The sequence below is a fragment of the Centruroides sculpturatus genome, unplaced genomic scaffold (genome assembly GCF_000671375.1).
Source record: "Centruroides sculpturatus isolate CEXI.00-Female unplaced genomic scaffold, Cexi_2.0 scaffold352, whole genome shotgun sequence".
Taxonomy (NCBI): Eukaryota; Metazoa; Arthropoda; class Arachnida; order Scorpiones; family Buthidae; genus Centruroides; species Centruroides sculpturatus.
Genome location: NW_019384489.1, coordinates 171,046 through 190,736, shown reverse-complemented (window position 1 = coordinate 190,736; position 19,691 = coordinate 171,046). Strand labels below are relative to the sequence as shown.

At 31.9% G+C, this 19,691-nt stretch overlaps 2 protein-coding genes across 2 annotated transcripts in view; one reads left to right on the top strand and one right to left on the bottom strand.

Moving 5' to 3' along the window:
* Positions 1 to 6,287, bottom strand: part of LOC111621698 (reticulon-4-interacting protein 1 homolog, mitochondrial-like) — a 25,344-nt gene extending 19,057 nt beyond the window's left edge. Inside the window, exon 1 of the mRNA XM_023363912.1 lies at positions 5,988 to 6,287. The gene's annotated coding sequence lies outside the window, so the exon portion shown is untranslated. The remainder of the gene's footprint in view (positions 1 to 5,987) is intronic.
* A 2,898-nt stretch (positions 6,288 to 9,185) lies between these two features.
* LOC111621716 (superoxide dismutase [Mn], mitochondrial-like) lies at positions 9,186 to 19,684 on the top strand. Its single transcript, XM_023363945.1, has 5 exons — positions 9,186 to 9,312; positions 13,028 to 13,224; positions 15,568 to 15,701; positions 18,695 to 18,878; positions 18,971 to 19,684. Exons 1-5 carry the CDS (start codon positions 9,275 to 9,277, stop codon positions 19,114 to 19,116), a joined length of 699 nt encoding a protein of 232 aa, XP_023219713.1. The 5' UTR covers positions 9,186 to 9,274; the 3' UTR covers positions 19,117 to 19,684.
* The last annotated feature ends 7 nt before the right edge of the window (positions 19,685 to 19,691 follow it).

Genomic DNA, 19,691 nt, shown 5'->3' with positions numbered 1-19,691 from the left:
CACACTAATTTTATTTGAAAATAGTAGGCAAGGCCAACAAAACAATTTTTGCATTTTTATGCATCCACAAAGCCATTTTATGTCTTCATAAATTTTATCGTCAAAATGTCTAACAAATTTCTTTGTTGACGTATTTATATTTAATTTAGGCATTAGTCTTTCTCTTTTAATAATGTTTTCTTTTTCATTATATGGTCTCGAACCAAAACTTTTTAAAATAAATTTTCAATATCACAATTACATTCTAAATCGCTAGCCATATATAAGGGCTAAAATTAAAAATAAAATTATAAATACTTACTTGTCAAAATAAAATGTGTGATGGATATACAATTATACATACCTGGTACAAAATATTCAATTGTATGAATATACTTTTAAAGAAAATTATGATTAAGTATAGTTTTGTGAAGAAACGTACTGTACATAAAAATAACAAAATATTCTTTACTTTTTAAATATTAAAACAATCCATTTAGTTAAAATTGCTCCCTACCAGTGAGTGGCTCGTGGATGGAATCAGAGACGGTCTTGGTAGGTGTGCATGCCAAATCCCGAGGGTGCCGATACCGGTTAAATTTAGTTGTAAATGATGCTACCAAAGTAACAGTTAATTTTTTAACATTATACAAGAATTGTAAACATTTTTCTACATTCTCTTAAAGATGGGATATACGAAATCGTAATATCACTGGTTTAACATTGAAATNTTAGATATAATATATCTATTAGCTGTAACTTTGTTATAATTTTCAATATTTATTTTATATTGTTTACTAATGTTAAATTCTATTCTATTTTGATTTCCAAATTGCTTCAATTTTACGAAAGAATCGATGCGAGATTTACGATTTTCGTGTCTTTTGCCAGCTTTACTCAAATTATTTAAATCGTTACTAATTTTATTTGAAAATAATAGGCAAGGCCAACAAAACAATTTTTGCATTTTTATGCATCCACAAAGCCATTTTATGTCTTCATAAATTTTATCGTCAAAATGTCTAACAAATTTCTTTGTTGACGTATTTATATTTAATTTAGGCATTAGTCTTTCTCTTTTAATAATGTTTTCTTTTTCATTATATGGTCTCGAACCAAAACTTTTTAAAATAAATTTTCAATATCACAATTACATTCTAAATCGCTAGCCATATATAAGGGCTAAAATTAAAAATAAAATTATAAATACTTACTTGTCAAAATAAAATGTGTGATGGATATACAATTATACATACCTGGTACAAAATATTCAATTGTATGAATATACTTTTAAAGAAAATTATAATTAAGTATAGTTTTGTGAAGAAACGTACTGTACATAAAAATAACAAAATATTCTTTACTTTTTAAATATTAAAACAATCCATTTAGTTAAAATTGCTCCCTACCAGTGAGTGGCTCGTGGATGGAATCAGAGACGGTCTTGGTAGGTGTGCATGCCAAATCCCGAGGGTGCCGATACCGGTTAAATTTAGTTGTAAATGATGCTACCAAAGTAACAGTTAATTTTTTAACATTATACAAGAATTGTAAACATTTTTCTACATTCTCTTAAAGATGGGATATACGAAATCGTAATATCACTGGTTTAACATTGAAATCCGTGAGTAATATAAAGCCTGGTACCCACATGCGGCAACGGACGACGGAAACGGTAGACGGAACGGCAAAATGACGTCACTTTTGCTGTCGACGTCGACGGAATACGAAGTTGAAAATTTTCAACTTTTGCTGCGACGGAAAGCGGCACGGTAAAAACTAGACCAATAGGAAGGCCGTTTAGCGATGTCGTCATAGAGATCATTCAAACTATGGCGGCCAGCACGAAGAGAAAGCGTGTCATGTTTAATAACGAGTATTTTGTTGAAACAGTTCGAAAATATCCGTGTCTGTATGACAAAAAATGTTCGGATTTTAAAGATCCGACATTAAAAAAAAACAATATGGACTGCAATTGGAGAGCACTTCGGAATTAGCGGTAAGTACTGATTTATAATTATGACTATATATACGAAACTATAACACGTTTTATAATTGTTATATTTTAAATTTACTAATGTAATTACTAATTTTATTAAATATACCGAATGTTGTTAGGAGATGGTGCCGAAAAAAGATGGAAAAATCTTAGAGATCTTAGAGGTATGATGATTATAAGTTATAATTAATTTATAATTTATTTAAGATATTAATAAAATTGATAGTAGTAGTTTTCAATGGTTAATATTTTAATTTCTTAGTTCAAACATAGAATTGAATAATCAGTGTTGCTTTAGAATATTAAAATAGTACATTACTTAAAAAACCATTAAATAAAATTTTAGTGTAGTAATCATTTATCAAGAAATAATGATGGCAATTTATTTTAACAGCACTATAGGAAATGATGAACCAATCAGCCAACAGATTGAAAGTGCAAATATGAACATTTCTGATACAACAGAATCTTTTTGTGAAATGTAAGTGAAATTGTACAAAAAAATTTAAATTTATAACAAATAACTGAAATAGATAATAACAACTGCTGTTATTATTATAGAGATGAGACATCTGAGATGCCTGTAAGCCCCTGTAAAAAAAAAACAGAAAACTTCACAAAAAAGTGAAAACATGTCGAATGTTGCATTGAAAGTTTTCAATGCAACATCCAAACTCCTAACTGAAAGCAAACAAGAAGACAGAATAGACTTATTTTGTAAAAGTCTACATGTCAGACTTCGGGATTTGAGTAAAAAAGACAGGCATCATGTCATAAAAAATATTGAATTTATGATGCTAAAAATAGAAGATAAATTATTGAAAGAGTAAAAAATTTTAAATATACAAAAAGTTATCATTTATTTTTTATTTTTACACTATAAATTTCCTTAACAGGCTATTTAGAATAGAAAAATGAAACTTACTTTTTGACTCACTCTCATACAATTTAAAAAAGTATTAGTTAAAATTCTCGAAACAAATTATCAAATTAATAAATAATCAAAAGTATAATCATAACTAAAACAATCACAGAATGATCATGAAAAACACTTTCTTCAAAGGATAACCACCCTAAAAAGAAAGCATGCCTAAAGTTACCATAAACTACTCAATTACATCCATGAGATCTGGATTAATTGAGAGCTCATATTTTCATCAAACAGCTCTGTAGAAAATCGTATCCAAAATATAAGAAACTTGCTAACTTAATTATGCTTACTAGAATTAGTTTGCACTTTTTAATATAACATTTTAAACAAATCTGATGGTATCAAATCTGAATAGATTCACATCATGTGCATTTTATAAGAATGTTTATCTATTTATATTTAAATAATCATTGGGTAGCCACCTGCTGGAACACCAAACCAAACAATAAATATGTTCTTTTGTCTGCTTGATATTTAGTAAATTAAAATAACTGAATTATATACTTTATTAAACTTTTAATTTGATATGATTTCATTATTATTATTGGATACTTAGTTAGAACATATTAATTAATTTCAACTATACAGAAAAATTTGAAGATACATCACAACAACTGATAATAGTTCCATGAAAAAGAACAGATTTTGTGATAACCTTCATATAATATTACGGGAATTGTCAAATAAAGATAGACATGAGGTACTAAAAACACTGAATTTTTATGTTTGAAAAAAGAAATACATAAACAACACAATAAGTAAATCATTTAGCATATACTTTTAAAATAAATCATGTTTATAAACCATTACTTTCATATATACAAAACAAAATTTTTTACAAATATTTTTACATTATACAAATTTAACCAAGGCCTCGATAAACACAGCTATCTTGCCATTCTACGGCACCTTCAGTACATAAATATTGTGCAAGTTTGTCACGTAACACTTTTGCGTCACAACTATATGTGTTAGATTTTTGCCAACCACATTTATGTAAGTGTTTTTGCTCATCACGCCATTGTCCCAGATTGACTGAATGATCCGAATCTTCTGTGTCGACAAAACCTGTTGGACAGTATGTTGTGCTGCTTTCGGTTAAAAAAAAATTATGTAACACGAGGGAAGCAGCAACAATCAAAGTGATTAAAAAAAATTATTATAAATATCGTAAATAACAGTTTAAAAATGCATATATACAGATATTTTTTGAAGGGGGACAATGGTCTTTACAATTTGAAATCGATCGAACACACTGTGCGCGAATGCTCGTGTAAACGCGCGCCATCTATCGTAGGATAAATGTACTTCGCGGGAGTGTATTCAAAAATTAAAAAACTTTTCAAAGCTTCATGGCAATCGTACTATGCCACAAACCTTCGCTGGAGTATATTAAACAACTTCCCAAAGTTTCACGCCAACCGGATAAACGGTGTGGTAATGCATGAATGACACACACACACACAGACAGACAACCATACATTCATTTTTATATATATAGATTTTAATCGCCGTTGAATAAGGAATGTTTCTTTCACACGAAATGTATAAAATTACAGTACTGTATTAGACTTACGGTAGCTAATTTACATACTGTACAGACGATAGTTCGCCTAAACTCTCCGTAGCGTAGCGCTAGACGGCGGAGAGCATATATACATAATTATAATAAAGTTACAATAAATTAAGTTAATATATAATTATATATACAGTACCTAATTTATATATAATTATATGTACAGACGAAACTAAACTCAATTTAACCGCCTAAACTGTGCGTAGCGTGGCGCTAGACGGCGGGAAAGTAGTTCGGCTGCCCGATGACGTTTTACGTAATTATAAGAGGATTTTTTACCGTTGTGTACGGATACCGCCACAATTTTTTCGCCGTCTTATAGGAACTGTAATTATAGGAACTCGTCTTATAGGGGTTCCACTGTATTAAAAATACGTTTAAAAAAACATTAATTGATTGCTCCTGGAAGTCGGCTTCTTATAAAAACACAGCTTCCTTATCATGAAATGTCACGGCACGCTACAGGGGTACATACCAAATAACTTTTGCTTTGTAAAATGATGGATAATGTCAAACAGACTGTCACTGTGCTGTTTCGAAGATGATAATTTTTGATGATAAGCAGAGAAGTTAACCAATGCTGAAACACACCGATGATGACGTTGAAAAATGTATATAAGGGTCGAGGAAAACTTGTGCAGTCAAATCAGTCTTCAAGATCCTTGGTTGTTGTGCGAGAAATTTTGGTTTAAGTAGTGCATCTGGCTTTGGTTTGTTGTGTATCTGTTTAAGGGCCGACCAGTGGCCTAGCGGTCTTCGTATCCTGAACACTGGGAGTTCGGCGCGGTTCGCACCTCGCTCGGACGGGCTGGCCACGTGGAGTTTTCCGGGTTTTCTCCACGTCCCTAACGCCTGAATAGGGGCCAGTTTCCCTTAAAAGACCTCCCGGAAGGCACCCTCCCAGGCAGATCAACAAAGTGTTGGTCTGCCATAATCAATCAAACAAACAGCATCTACAGTAGAGCATCGATTATACGACCCTCGATTAACCGTCGCATCGGTTAACCGACCGTCTACTCGGCAAATCGATCCATCGATCGATTTGAATAACATTTAAAATATTTAGAACAAAATTATTGCTCCCGTCTTTTTGATGACTATAGGTATATTTTCGACTGAGACGTCACACTTGTTTGCATCTTCGCAGCATCTTACTTTCTTTTCTCTACCGTGGACACAGTTAAGCCTGGTACCCACATGCGGCAACGGACGACGGAAACGGTCGACGGAACGGCAAAATGACGTCACTTTTGCCGTCGACGTCGACGGAATACGAAGTTGAAAATTTTCAACTTTTGCCGCGACGGAAAGCGGCACGGTAAAAATTAGACCAATAGGAGGACCGTTTAGCGATGTCGTCATAAAGATCACGTGGGACGATAGCGTTCGAACTATGGCGGTCGGCAAGCTAAAAAGCTTTATTTGTACACTAATACGCTAATATATTTCATTTATACGCTATATTACTATCCGATTTAAATATTAATGTCAAATAGACTTACTGCGTAAAGTATTGAGAATGGAGTAAGCGTAATTCGGCGACTAAGGTATTCGATATTCCTAACTTTCGACGATTTAGAATATTTTTCCTATCCAAATTATTCGTTTTTCAGGTTTTTTTATTTGCAATAAGATCGAAGGCAAACTTAAAAAGTTTAATTGATATAACAAAGCAATCCCGGTAGACGCGATTTTCGACTACTGGGCACGTGGCCTACCTACTGTAGTAGCTTGTTTATATTTACGGCTGGCAGATGGCGCGTTTCAATTGTAGGGTAATTTCCGCATGTGAGTACACAAGACACGGAAAGACGACGGAACGGCAACCGTTTCCGTCAACGATTTCCGTCGTCCGTTGCCGCATGTGGGTACCAGGCTTAAGATGGGAGAGCGGAATAAAAATATCAAATATTTTAATGGAATTTTTTAAACTCCTGTCAACTATACAGAATTACATAAAAATGTACCAGTAAATTCTTATCGGTTGGGTTAAGTTATAAATCTACTCGTGATTCATATGATGGGCCAAATATCTATCGGACAGACGGCTAACAGCCCAGAACCGGTCTTGGACAGAATTGGAAGCATTATACGTGTAGCATCCACCCAAAATCCTAGGCTTCCACCGGCTAAACCGGGTGAGGTTGGTGTTCTGTAAAGCGCGTGCGCGAATCTGGCTGTTTGGAAGCTGACAATACGGCGCTTCCACTCCTCCACTAATATTCGAATATACAATAGCAATCTTATTTTTTTCACATGTAGTGTAGAAATTTGTAATAAGATACATAATGCGGTTATAATAAAATATTGTGCGATTATTTTCACATAATTAAAATTAATATGTATTTATTTCTTAGAAAATACAAAGGAAGCGGAGCTTCCACCGCTTCTAATGACGACACGCCACTGCAATGTTGTTCTCCGACGTTCAATTCAATGTCATTCATGCAACATTCAATTTTCATGCAAATTCATGCAACGTTCAATTTAAAAAACTCACGAGGGGGAAAAGTAGTAAAATAATCTGATACAGGCCTAACTGGTGCTAAAAGAATGTGTGAAAACACTATTCATGGGAAAATAATCTTCAAAAGTTAGCTTTTATCTCATTTTTCCTGCTTATGTTATAATGATTTTTTAAAAACCCTTTCCGCCACTTGACCACTAAGTGCTCCTTTTTAAATCATATCAATCATGGATTCTTCAAGCTCAAAGGGAAACAAAGGTGGAGGATATATAAGTAAACTAAACTGAAGTGAACTGATGTGAAAGATACATTCAGGTCCAAAGGTCCAAAGCAGGGCCGGATAATCGCATAGACAAATGAGACAAATGTCTAGGGCCCGGTTTTTAGAAGGGCCCGGTCAAACTGTCTATTTTGAAAAGATTTGTAAATAAGATAGATTACTCTTCTGTTGGACAACTGTATAATACTGGTAAAACTGGTAAAATATTATATTATTTAAATATTAACCAAAAAGGTTAAATTAAACAAGTAAAACGGCAAAACCGTATTTGGGACACGACTATGTCTCGGAGACACTACTAAGCGGAATCACTTTGACGCTCAAAGCGGATCTCTTTCTCATTCTCCAATCTTCTTTGGTATCGCTGCTTTTGGGCGCGATCGTTCAAACTTCGCCAGCCACGACCACGAGGTCGTCCACCATGCATTTTCGATGAAATTAACCTATCCAATTTCGAAATTTCTCTCCGTTGCGTGTCGGCCCGGGTTGAATTTTTGTCGATGCCTAACGAAAATTTCTCGTCTTTGAAAAAAATAATCGTGGCTATTGTATCGTCCGAAATTTTTTTTTTTATTTTGCACAAACAATATACAGTTTAACCTGATTATAACGTCAAATTTTTACTGGTCCCACGATTTTACTATACTAGACAATGTTAAAAAACCTACTTGTAACGACATAAAACCCTGTTTTAATGTCATATTTGAAGCACTCCCAAATTTACAAAATTAGATTACAAATTTTATTTAAGAAAGAAAATACTACGTGTTCAGTCCTAGGGTCAGAGTCCATTTCCTTGAACGACTGTGGGTGGTACTCTCACCACCTGACTTCGGTTTGCCTGTTTGTAGAGAGAGTCGCCATTTTGTATTTTACTTTCACTCGGTTCTCGGTCCCGAGTACCTACAAGTCAGGTTTTTTTATGCGCGCATGATTTGGGCACTTAATACTCTGTGCCAAATTGCAACTCCTGACATGTACTCCTTCATACCTCTAAGCTGGTAACACAGCAAGCAGTACGATTTTATAAACAAGACATAGTCTTGTTGACAATTATTTTTTTTAAGGTAATATTGTTATTTTACAACAACTTTTGTTAGACATTTAATAAAACAAATTTCAATATTTTAAATTTATAAACAAACTGTTCAAACTTTTCTAGAAAAACTAAAATTTATTGTTGTCTATTAAATATTTTTTATTAATAAAAATTTAAGATTTGTTTTAGTTTTTCACATTATTTAGTTTTGTTTTATTTATTGTTTTATATTTTTTGTGTGCTCTATTTCTAGTGTGAGAAAGGGGGCCCGTAAGAAGAAAATGTCTAGGGCCCCAAAGTGGGTTAATCCGGCCCTGGTCCAAAGTTACGTCGCTGGCCTAAAGCGACGTAACTTTGGATGTATCTTTTACTTCAGTTCAGAAAGGTAACTAAAGGAGAGCGAGGGTGGGCATAGTACACTCTCCTTTAGTAACGCACTGACTAAAGTGGTTTCTGAAAGGCCCGGGTTTACATCCGTTATCGGGAACCTCAGGAAGTTTACACGGGCCGGTTTGACTCGCCAATTGCCATTTACATCTGATTTTTCCATGTTGGACGTGGAATAATCATTTTAGTGCCGACACGGAGGGAGCGGTCAAGATGGCAGTATATCGCTCTGGTCCGTGATCGAATCTGGACGGATCGAAAAAATTCCTAGGAGGTGGTCCGTCCGGATATGTCGGGCCCTGTCCCTCATCACTTGGCCGCCCCATTGTGGCCTGGCCGAACCCATGATGTACTTGCTGAAAAGACGCCCTCTTAGTGCCCAAAGGGTGGAAAGAGTTCAAATTAATTTTATTTGTGTTAACTATTATTAATTATTATAAATAATTAAATTTTTCACATTTAAAATATTCCAATATATTTATAAAATTTATTAAATACAATTTTAAAAAATAAATAAATAAAAACGTGAAAGTAACAAAGTGCCATCTTGCAGACGATAACGGCGTGCCATATTAACACTTAACAGTTTTATATAAGCGCAGAGTTCAGTAATAAAATGTTAAGTGTGCGAAATATCACAAAATTTGCAAATCGGTAAAATTCATTTATAAAATTCCAATGATTAAAGTAATTTTATGTATTGTGTTGTTACTAATAAAATGTACAAGTTACTTTTAGATACTTTTCACGTATTCAAGTACATATATCATTTAACTAAAAGTAACTTCTACTGTAATAAGTAATTAATAGCGTTAATGGACGTTGTTTTTCCGGAAATTTGTGTTTATAACTCAATAGCTGTGATTCTATAAATAGATGTAATTGTTGAATGTCACCATGTAAGTCAATGATTAAATTATAAGCAGATTTATATGAATTGAAACTATAATGACTGTAATTAAAAGAGGAATATTGATAAATAATAAATATTTAATCAAATTTATGAACTTGTTATGGTAAAATTGCAGCTCAGAACGAGGCGATTGGGACTTTATTGGAGCCGTGTCCCTAGGAGAAAAAAAAGTTAAAGGAACTGATGGTCTAAATGCGACCCTTACTGAGGTATGGCTCCCCGAAATTGGCTTATGTGGAATTTTGGAGATCCTCAAAAATGTGGTAGAATTTAAAAGTGAAAAACTCTGGAAATATTTCACAAAACTGCAAAAAATCGACAGTTTTCCACTTTACTAGATATGGCTAAAAGCTGGCTAAACGTGCAAAATGCCTTTGCACCGACTACCAGGTGCAATCAGAGTTGTTCTGTTAAAGCCCGTTGAGTGTTTGTAGGCTGAATTCAGAGGGACTATATTTTGCAAAGGGTTACGTGTAGATTGTTGGTTTCTTTAACTGTTTTTACTTTTACGAGCATGATCTACACATGGGATCCCGACTTATTTTTTCAGAACTGCAATTTAACCTCTGTGATTATGGATATTTGTATAGAATATTCTTATGGTTGTGATAAATAATGAAATTAAATAACACGAAGAAACTTATCGGGTTGGTGTCATTCGTGCATGTGTTTTTAACTTCCTTGGTATGTACAAAGTAGCCACGAAGTTGTCTGTGCAACTAGTTACCATCTTTATGTTCTCTGCTCTTTTCTGCACAAACTAATTTTTATCTCTGTTTTGTATATATTCTGTGTATTCAGAGTATTTTGATGACCACAAGCTCATCAAAATACTCTGGTAATTGATTTTAGGTCAACTGTTGTAATGTAGTTGAGAAGTTTTCTTTTTTGCAATGCCTCAAAGTGAATTTTTCAATATTAAGTTTTGACTTTGAGGAGGTCGTATCTATTTGTGTTCAGCTAGTCATTTACTGAATTTGTTGAAGTATTCTCTAATAGGAAAGTCGGGGCAGTCTTGTGCTTAGGCTCATTTGTCTTATGTACAATATATGATGTACATTGAAAGAAAAACCATGTCAGAGTCAACCTGTGCACCTTGGTGGTACACAGGTTGACCCTAAGATGGAAGATCATCCAAAGACTGACTAGTTAATTTCTAATTTGTGTAAATAAAACCTTGCTTTTTTAATAAAACTAACATTTTTATCACAGTCTTCAAACAATGATCTACAACTATTGACTAACCTTATACTATATTTTGTATATTATGAACTATTAATTTCACTTAAATACATTGAACATAAAATGCTTTAATTGATCTAAAATCAAACAAAAAAATTTGCTAGTATTTTTGAACTTACATTCATTCTTAGTCCAGTTGGGTTAAATGACTTAATTTAATTAGTTTGATAGTTAAGGAAAGAAGAAAATTATATGATATAAAAAAAAATAAATAATAAGGGTTCAAAAAGTATTCTAATGACAAGACAAAATCCATTATATTTTTCTGATGTTTGATTCTTAGTAGAGCTAAATCAAGTTATTTTAGTTGCATGCGTGTATGCTCTACAAGTGCCTGGAATGCTGCTAGTTTATAACTTGCTGGGTTGTGGGAGGTTTATGATATTAACAGCGGGTTATAACCTGTTGTTAATTCAGTTGCATGTTTGTTGGATAATGAAATTGTTTTGTTTTTGTTATCATATAATATAAATTCACTGTCTAAAAGTCTAGTAGCTCATAAATAGTATTAAAAAGAGATTCAAAATTATGATTTTATCATATCAACAACATAAATTATGATTAAGAAAGTAAAATAGGAAAGTTTGGTTACTGATTTTAGTACAAGCATTCTGCAACATTATTATATCCTTTGTACAGAACAAATTATATCAGCATGTCATATTCTATTTACAATCACCATTTAATATTCAATGCAAAAATTAGCAGTAAAATATATTTCCATTACTTATAGAAAATTATATGAAATGCACATTAACATAACACAAATAATCCTAAAAGAACTCAACTGACATCTTTCATTTAAATTATTAAAATAAAAGAAAATACTTTTCAAGTTCTGTTCTTCCTTTATCAATTCAACAGAATGTATAAAATCAGTTTTATGTTGAAAAATGTTTTCAGTCATTTGTCCTACATCAGTTCAGTTTTTGTCAAAATTCAAATAAATGATTTCAGTTAATATAGGATGACCATACATTTCAGTTTGTTCGAGACAGTCCTGGATTTTCTGCTGTTTTAAATCCTCAAAAATAGAAAAATATTAAACAAAACCATTTTATACATCTAATGCAATATAACTAATTTATAGATAAATATATAAATATTTTTTAAAAATACAATTTAAAATTGGCCATTTTAGACCTATTTTTTTTATTCACTCTTAAAAACTATCCCAATTTGGGTGATAAACAATATGGTCACATCACTAGTTAGTGTCTGTATGTCTATTTGATCTTATTTACATAATGAGAACTGAAGTCTATAGTTGATAATATCAGTTTAAGTTTAAGTCAGTGTTTCTCAATGGGGGCGTTTTTCCATGTTGAGAGGGCGATTAGTAACAATTTATATTTTGGGGGGCAAAAAACAATTTTCTGGGCGATATAGTAAAACATTATATTAAGAATAATTAGATATTTTATTTGTTATAATAATTAAACAAATAACATTATACTAGTCACTAGTCTATTCAATGCTGTACGAATTTGGTGTTAGCCTTGTCCTTCAGCATCAGAATTTTGTAGTGAAGGGGGCGATACTACGTAACGGTCTTATTAAAGGGGGCGGCGATTCGTTAGAGGTTGAGAAACACTGGTTTAAGTAAAAGATGCTAATATATTTTTATTCAATTGATATTTTTTAGCATGTACCTAGATGTTTGCCCATTCACTTTAGTAGTTTTGCTATGGAATGGCTGGATGACTGAGGCAGTTAAGGTCGACCTACTACTGGTTGGCTGGGATTAAATTCAAGCAACTTCCCAGAAATTTTTAATAGACAGTCTATCCTCTAAATGTTGGGCTCACCATCCCATATTATAGGCCCAGCTGAGCCTACAATGGTACCTTCTTTAGTGGTCACAAGGTGGAGAGCAAAAACAAAAAATAACAGCATCATTCTAAATATTTACTTTTATGTCAAAAACTTTCTACTGTAAGTTGTGTCAATACTGTGATAAGCTCTACACTTTGTAAAATATTTTTAATGGAGTATGAAAAATAAAATTTTAAAATTAGCACAGAATTAATCTGCAACAAAATGTATTCTATATTTAGATTTAAGAATATTTTTTATCAATAATAAAATATTTTGTAACTTTGTATATATTGAATTTAGTAGTTAGTAGTAACAAATTCTAGAAAAATAAATAAATTCTATGTTAATGTTACATGCTATCATTTTATGTAAACAGATATCTTGCTTTTTATTTAGTACCAAACTATTGGCAGCTGCTGGTAGTCAAAGTGTTTGCTTTAAACATACGTTACCTGATCTTCCCTATGATTATGGAGCTCTTGAACCAATTATATCTGCCGAGATTATGCGATTACATCACCAGAAACACCATGCTGCATATGTTAATAATTTAAATATTGCCGAAGAGAAATTAGCAGAAGCTCAAGCTAAAAGTAAGTACTGATTGAATAATAATTAGAGACAGACAAAAACTTTTAAAATCCAGCATTTGATTAGTTTATGAAATACATTTCAGAGCTTAGAGTTAAGCTCTGAAAATATTCATATTGCTTGATATTATGTATTTTATGAATTATTTTTACATTTTATGCTTAAATAGAAATTTTTATTATATTTGTCTCTCCTTTAAATTTGTGAATTATTTATTTGTTTTTTATAGTTTGCTCCTAAACTTTGTAATGAAAAAAATATATATATACAAATACACTGATCCCATGTTTCAGAATAATGACGACTGTGTAATCTGATCCACGAAAAAACCTTTTTTACGAGGGTTATTTTCACTATTAAGTTCCACAAGTACTTTCGACCTCCACCGAGGTCTGCTTCAGGTGGTGACTGTCGACCCGACCGTTGTAACGATGTTGCCAACGATGTAAATAAATAAACGTGCGCGTCGGGTTTCACCCCTCCGACCGCCATTGCTCGAACTCCTCGAATAAATACTTCCACGCCTGTGCAAGTGTTTCCCCGTCCTTGTAGTTGATGCAGTTGCCCCCCCCTGCTAGCTTTGTGAATCTCCCAGGCCTCCAGGTGACGGATGTGATCCGCGCGGAACACGTGTCTNCTTCCGGAACACCATAGTTATCAGACACGTGTTCCGCGCGGATCACATCCGTCACCTGGAGGCCTGGGAGATTCACAAAGCTAGCAGGGGGGGCAACTGCATCAACTACAAGGACGGGGAAACACTTGCACAGGCGTGGAAGTATTTATTCGAGGAGTTCGAGCAATGGCGGTCGGAGGGGTGAAACCCGACGCGCACGTTTATTTATTTACATCGTTGGCAACATCGTTACAACAGTCGGGTCGACAGTCACCACCTGAAGCAGACCTCGGTGGAGGTCGAAAGTACTTGTGGAACTTAATAGTGAAAATAACCCTCGTAAAAAAGGTTTTTTCGTGGATCGTTATTATTCAACGAGGTGTTAAATTGTTGGAAGTAGTTATCTTAACTGTGTAATCCTTTATGAATATTGAATTCTCAAACTTTGAGTTTCATTTTTATGTTAAATTTGTAATTTGTTCTAAGATTCTATATATTATTATTGTTTTAAAAACTTTTCAGAAAAATGAATGGTTTTATTAAATAAATATACTGTGCAACAGCTTATAGAATTGCAAAAGTCATTTTATTTAAGCTAAAAGAAAAAAAAAAACCTAACAACTTATGACATCATACAAATGAATGAGTGTAGTGATCGTTAGCATTGCACCTATTTGAACATCCAGTTTGCACAGATGCCAACTCTAGTTTGCAGTAATACGTAATCTCTCTTTTCCTGAAAGGTCAAAACTTCTCACAAAAGTTGAAATTTTGGTCTATAAATTTCCGATCATGAATGATTGAATTCCTGAACATTGACATCCATGAACATCAAGGGTATATGTATTTAAAATGTTGTTTTCTGCTGTATATAAAGTTGAATTGGTACCTATATTATATTTGATTTAAAACAAAAGACAAAAAACTACAAGATAGCACCCACAAGGTTTAGTGACTAAAGACATGATTTGTAGAACAATACATTTAGGGTAAAAACATTGAAAATCATTTAATTATCTTTCTATTCTTTTGTTAATGCTTTCACAGATATGCAAATTTTAGCTTTTTGAATATGAACAACGGTTGCAAATATCAATGACAAATAATAAACTATTTTTCAAGTAGGTAGCTCTTACTACAATTTAGCATCTGTCCAATTTCATTTAAAGATTTCAATAAGACATTTTTCAATGCTAATTCAGTATTTATTTTGTTCATTCTTACAGAATATAGATATTTTTCTGAGTTTTGTTTTTATTTTATTTTTAGGGAAAAGATGAGAAAATTTAATTTAACAAATGTTAATCATGGCTAGAGCAGTGATTCTCAACCACTGATTTTTGAAGTGTGCCGCCACTGCAAATACCCATACATAAGCGACATCAGACAAGTAGTTCAATCAGTTCTACCATCTTAGGATGCATTTGGAAATTCTAACCGGTGTTACCAGTAACTGCTGGTAGTTACCAAGGCATTTAGAAAATATTACCTAAATAACCAACTGCATTTAAAAATCACTGTTATTATGTCACTGGTTGTCCTATGGTACTTACTGAAGTAACTGTGTGTGCCGCCAAATTTTTAATTATTAAAAGTGTACCATGACGAAAAAAGGTTGAGAATCACTGGGCTAGAGATTCTAATGATACTTTTTAAATTTATAATAAACTAAAGAAGTAAAATTTTCANTATTAAGAAAATATATATGTATATATGTATTTTTTAATAGGTTTAATTCCACTGTTTGGAATTGATGTATGGGAGCATGCTTATTATCTTCAGTACAAAAATGTTCGTCCCGATTATGTAAAAGCAATTTGGAATGTTGTCAACTGGAAAGACGTTGCACAGAGATACCAAGAAGTGAAAAAATGAAGTAGTTGGGTTACTATGTCATTTGTGACAATAAATGTTTAGATTAAAATTATTCATTTTTGCAAAATAGGATGCTTTGTAAAACTGATTTTGAATACACTGAATGAAAATTGTTTTGAATATATTGTTGAAAATAAAGACTTTGTAGTCAGTTGAATATAATTAGATTACTTTTTGAAAATGAATAATAATTTCCGGATTTCTAGTCATTTATCAAATTATTTTAATATGTAGGATTAAAAATAATTTACCTCAAAATATTTTAAGCAAAAATCAACATTAAACATCCATCTAATCAATTAATGAACATTAATAATTGATTTAAAATTTATCAAATTTAAAATCAAAATATCAAGGCATTTAGGCATTGCCAATGTGATAAAGAATAAATTAAATCTGGGTTTAAATCTCTAAAATGTCTAGATATTAACTATAATAGTATTTAATGATGGTTTTATAAAAAAAGTCAGTTTTCGAACCAGGAAACATTTCATTATCAGTCATGCATTAAGTTAAATATGCATTTATTTAAAGAAGTTTCCTTGCCTGAAATTTAAAATTATTAAATATGTAATTATAGAAATTAAATAATCAAAATATATTTAAAATACATAAATATTGCAATTTATGATGATAATATTTTTAATAAATACATACAAAAGATTGTTTGAATTTCTGAATAATGTAAATTTGGATTAATTTTGAATTCATTAAAAGGTAATGATTTATTATGTAAAATCACAGAAATCATTTCAATACATGCATAAATTACATTTCCTAAAAATAAATAATTATAATTAACGATAAACAAAATTTAAATGATTCTATAATAATTTCTAACAATTTATTGGGATATTTGTTGCGATAAATCTTTAGCAATTTTTTTCAAAATTTGGTTTTCAACTTGTTAACTGACAACGAATGATGCGTCAAGTCTGTTTCTTTTTTTTAGTTTTTGTCACAAATACGTTGTTAAAATGGTAAAAGTTTTCTTTTGACCTTTTAAATTGGACCTTGCATAGCTTTAGCTCCATCAGTGCAGATGTTGATGCACTTTTTCCAATCTATTTTATTACTTTGAATGAAATCATTGATTTTATTGAAAATATCAAAACTGATAGTTGTATTTTTTTAGGTCATCACACATTAACAAATCTTTGCAAAGCTCAGCATTGTACTGATATTTCACAAAAACTAAAAGTATTGTCAATCCGCTGACATTGGTGCTTTCATCTATTCTAAAATTAATGCTTGGTTAAATCAAAATTTTCTAGACTACAGGTTCACTCAGCACTAACAGCACAAATAGACAGGTAAATCAAGTGGATAAACAAGTTGTTTGGATTGTTAAAAGGAAATCAGTGTTCATACTGGGATATTTTAAAGCAAGTTTTTGTCATTTCTTGTGTTAATAATTTACAGCAAATTCATTAACATGTGTCATTTTATAACGAAAGTTAGATGTACCCGTTCAATTTACGCTCGTACCCCCAGTTGAGAACCACTGCTTCACATTATGCAATGTAGTAGAATAAATTTTAAACATTCAGAACATTGTCTGGAATGTTTAAAATTCATAATATATTTATCAGAATTGTGTTATATAGCTCTTCAATTGTTAAAGATTATGTTTAAAATTAAATATTCAATTCTTTGAATCAAAGTATCCTTACAATTCTTTTCAATATGTAGGTAAAGGATAGACAAGCAAAAGCAGTAATTCCAACAACTTAGATTTTTTGGAACAGAGTTTACAGCCATGTTCAAAGGCCTTCCTCAAGTTATTCTTAATCAAACATCAAAATATATACAAGAATATAAAAAGAAATAATACTTGTAGTCACAGAACATTAGTATAATTTAAAACTGTTAAAATGTACAAATAGTTATAAACTTTAAACATAATAGTTGAAGTAAAACAAGCAATTATTTATTGTGACATCATTGCAAGGCTGGGCTGCAATTTTTAATCATGTTTATAATTTATTTAATTTAAAATATGTTCTCCACCTCAAATTAGTAGGGTCTTGCCCATGTACATTATACTTTTCCTTTAATGTGTCAGTCATCTATCTAGCTCCTTTCAGGGGAAAGCTTGAATTGAAATAACTTAACTTCCAGTGCAAACCAGATGTTCATATATAGTTAATTGGAGCCTCCTGCTCCTAAGCTTTCTGATCTTGACTTTCATCTATCTTTGTTCTTGAGATTAAGGAAGGACAGATGGATGACAATGGGAATTCATAGGTNCCGCTCCAGTTTTTGAACTTGTTTTTATTCTCCCGTCACCAATCTCGGACTAATGACTCTATTTATAACCCGTTGGGGGAACCAACGATTCGTCTTTGGCAAGCTCGATTCGGTTAGAGAGTATCGAGACGCCATTCGTTTATTCCCTCACTTGATTGATAGGGAACAGTTGGAGCGCTCTGAGCAGCTGTCATTCTATTCCTCCTGCAGTCATCTTCGCGAATTTCTTCCAAATGATTTCGGTTTTACGTGAATTACACTGCCTCTGATATCGGAGATTTTTCGCTGTAAATCAACTCGACTAGAAGCCGAATTTTTCTTTTGTTGACGTCACATTATCACAATTCTTCCGAGACCTTAAAAAAGTATCAAAAATAGAGGGAAACGGCCTCGTCTATAGACTAATAAGTGCCAATTTATATAGTAAAGACAAGGAAACTCATTAGCATAAAATCGATACGCGAATTCACAACTTAATCTGTTTTCTTCGGAAAATTAAAAGAAAATGTTTAAAGAACCGAATTCCAATAAACAAATTAAACTATTAATCATGTATAATTAAGCATAAAACGTCTTAATGTTTTAGCTGTAACGAATTTTGTCAGTCGCCAAGTGCTATCTACCATGGTCTAATTGCGCATTTTCGAATCTTTTTTAAAAAGGGAGAAACAAATAATAGCGATAATTTTTATTATTAATCGCGATATTAATAATTTAAATGTATTTAACTTTTAGGTGATCTGCTGAATGCAATTAAGCAATGTTTTGGAAGTTTGGAAGAATTGAAAACACAAATGTCTGCTGCTGCGGTCGGAGTCCAAGGATCAGGTTGGGCTTGGCTAGGTTGTTGCCCAAAAACTCGTTATTTGCAAATTGCTACTTGTGCTAATCAGGATCCTTTACAAGCTACAAGAGGTGAACTAAATTATTACTTAATTAAAATTTTGATTTATATATAAATTCCTTTTATTAAGAAAATATATATGTATATATGTATTTTTTAATAGGTTTAATTCCACTGTTTGGAATTGATGTATGGGAGCATGCTTATTATCTTCAGTACAAAAATGTTCGTCCCGATTATGTAAAAGCAATTTGGAATGTTGTCAACTGGAAAGACGTTGCACAGAGATACCAAGAAGTGAAAAAATGAAGTAGTTGGGTTACTATGTCATTTGTGACAATAAATGTTTAGATTAAAATTATTCATTTTTGCAAAATAGGATGCTTTGTAAAACTGATTTTGAATACACTGAATGAAAATTGTTTTGAATATATTGTTGAAAATAAAGACTTTGTAGTCAGTTGAATATAATTAGATTACTTTTTGAAAATGAATAATAATTTCCGGATTTCTAGTCATTTATCAAATTATTTTAATATGTAGGATTAAAAATAATTTACCTCAAAATATTTTAAGCAAAAATCAACATTAAACATCCATCTAATCAATTAATGAACATTAATAATTGATTTAAAATTTATCAAATTTAAAATCAAAATATCAAGGCATTTAGGCATTGCCAATGTGATAAAGAATAAATTAAATCTGGGTTTAAATCTCTAAAATGTCTAGATATTAACTATAATAGTATTTAATGATGGTTTTATAAAAAAAGTCAGTTTTCGAACCAGGAAACATTTCATTATCAGTCATGCATTAAGTTAAATATGCATTTATTTAAAGAAGTTTCCTTGCCTGAAATTTAAAATTATTAAATATGTAAT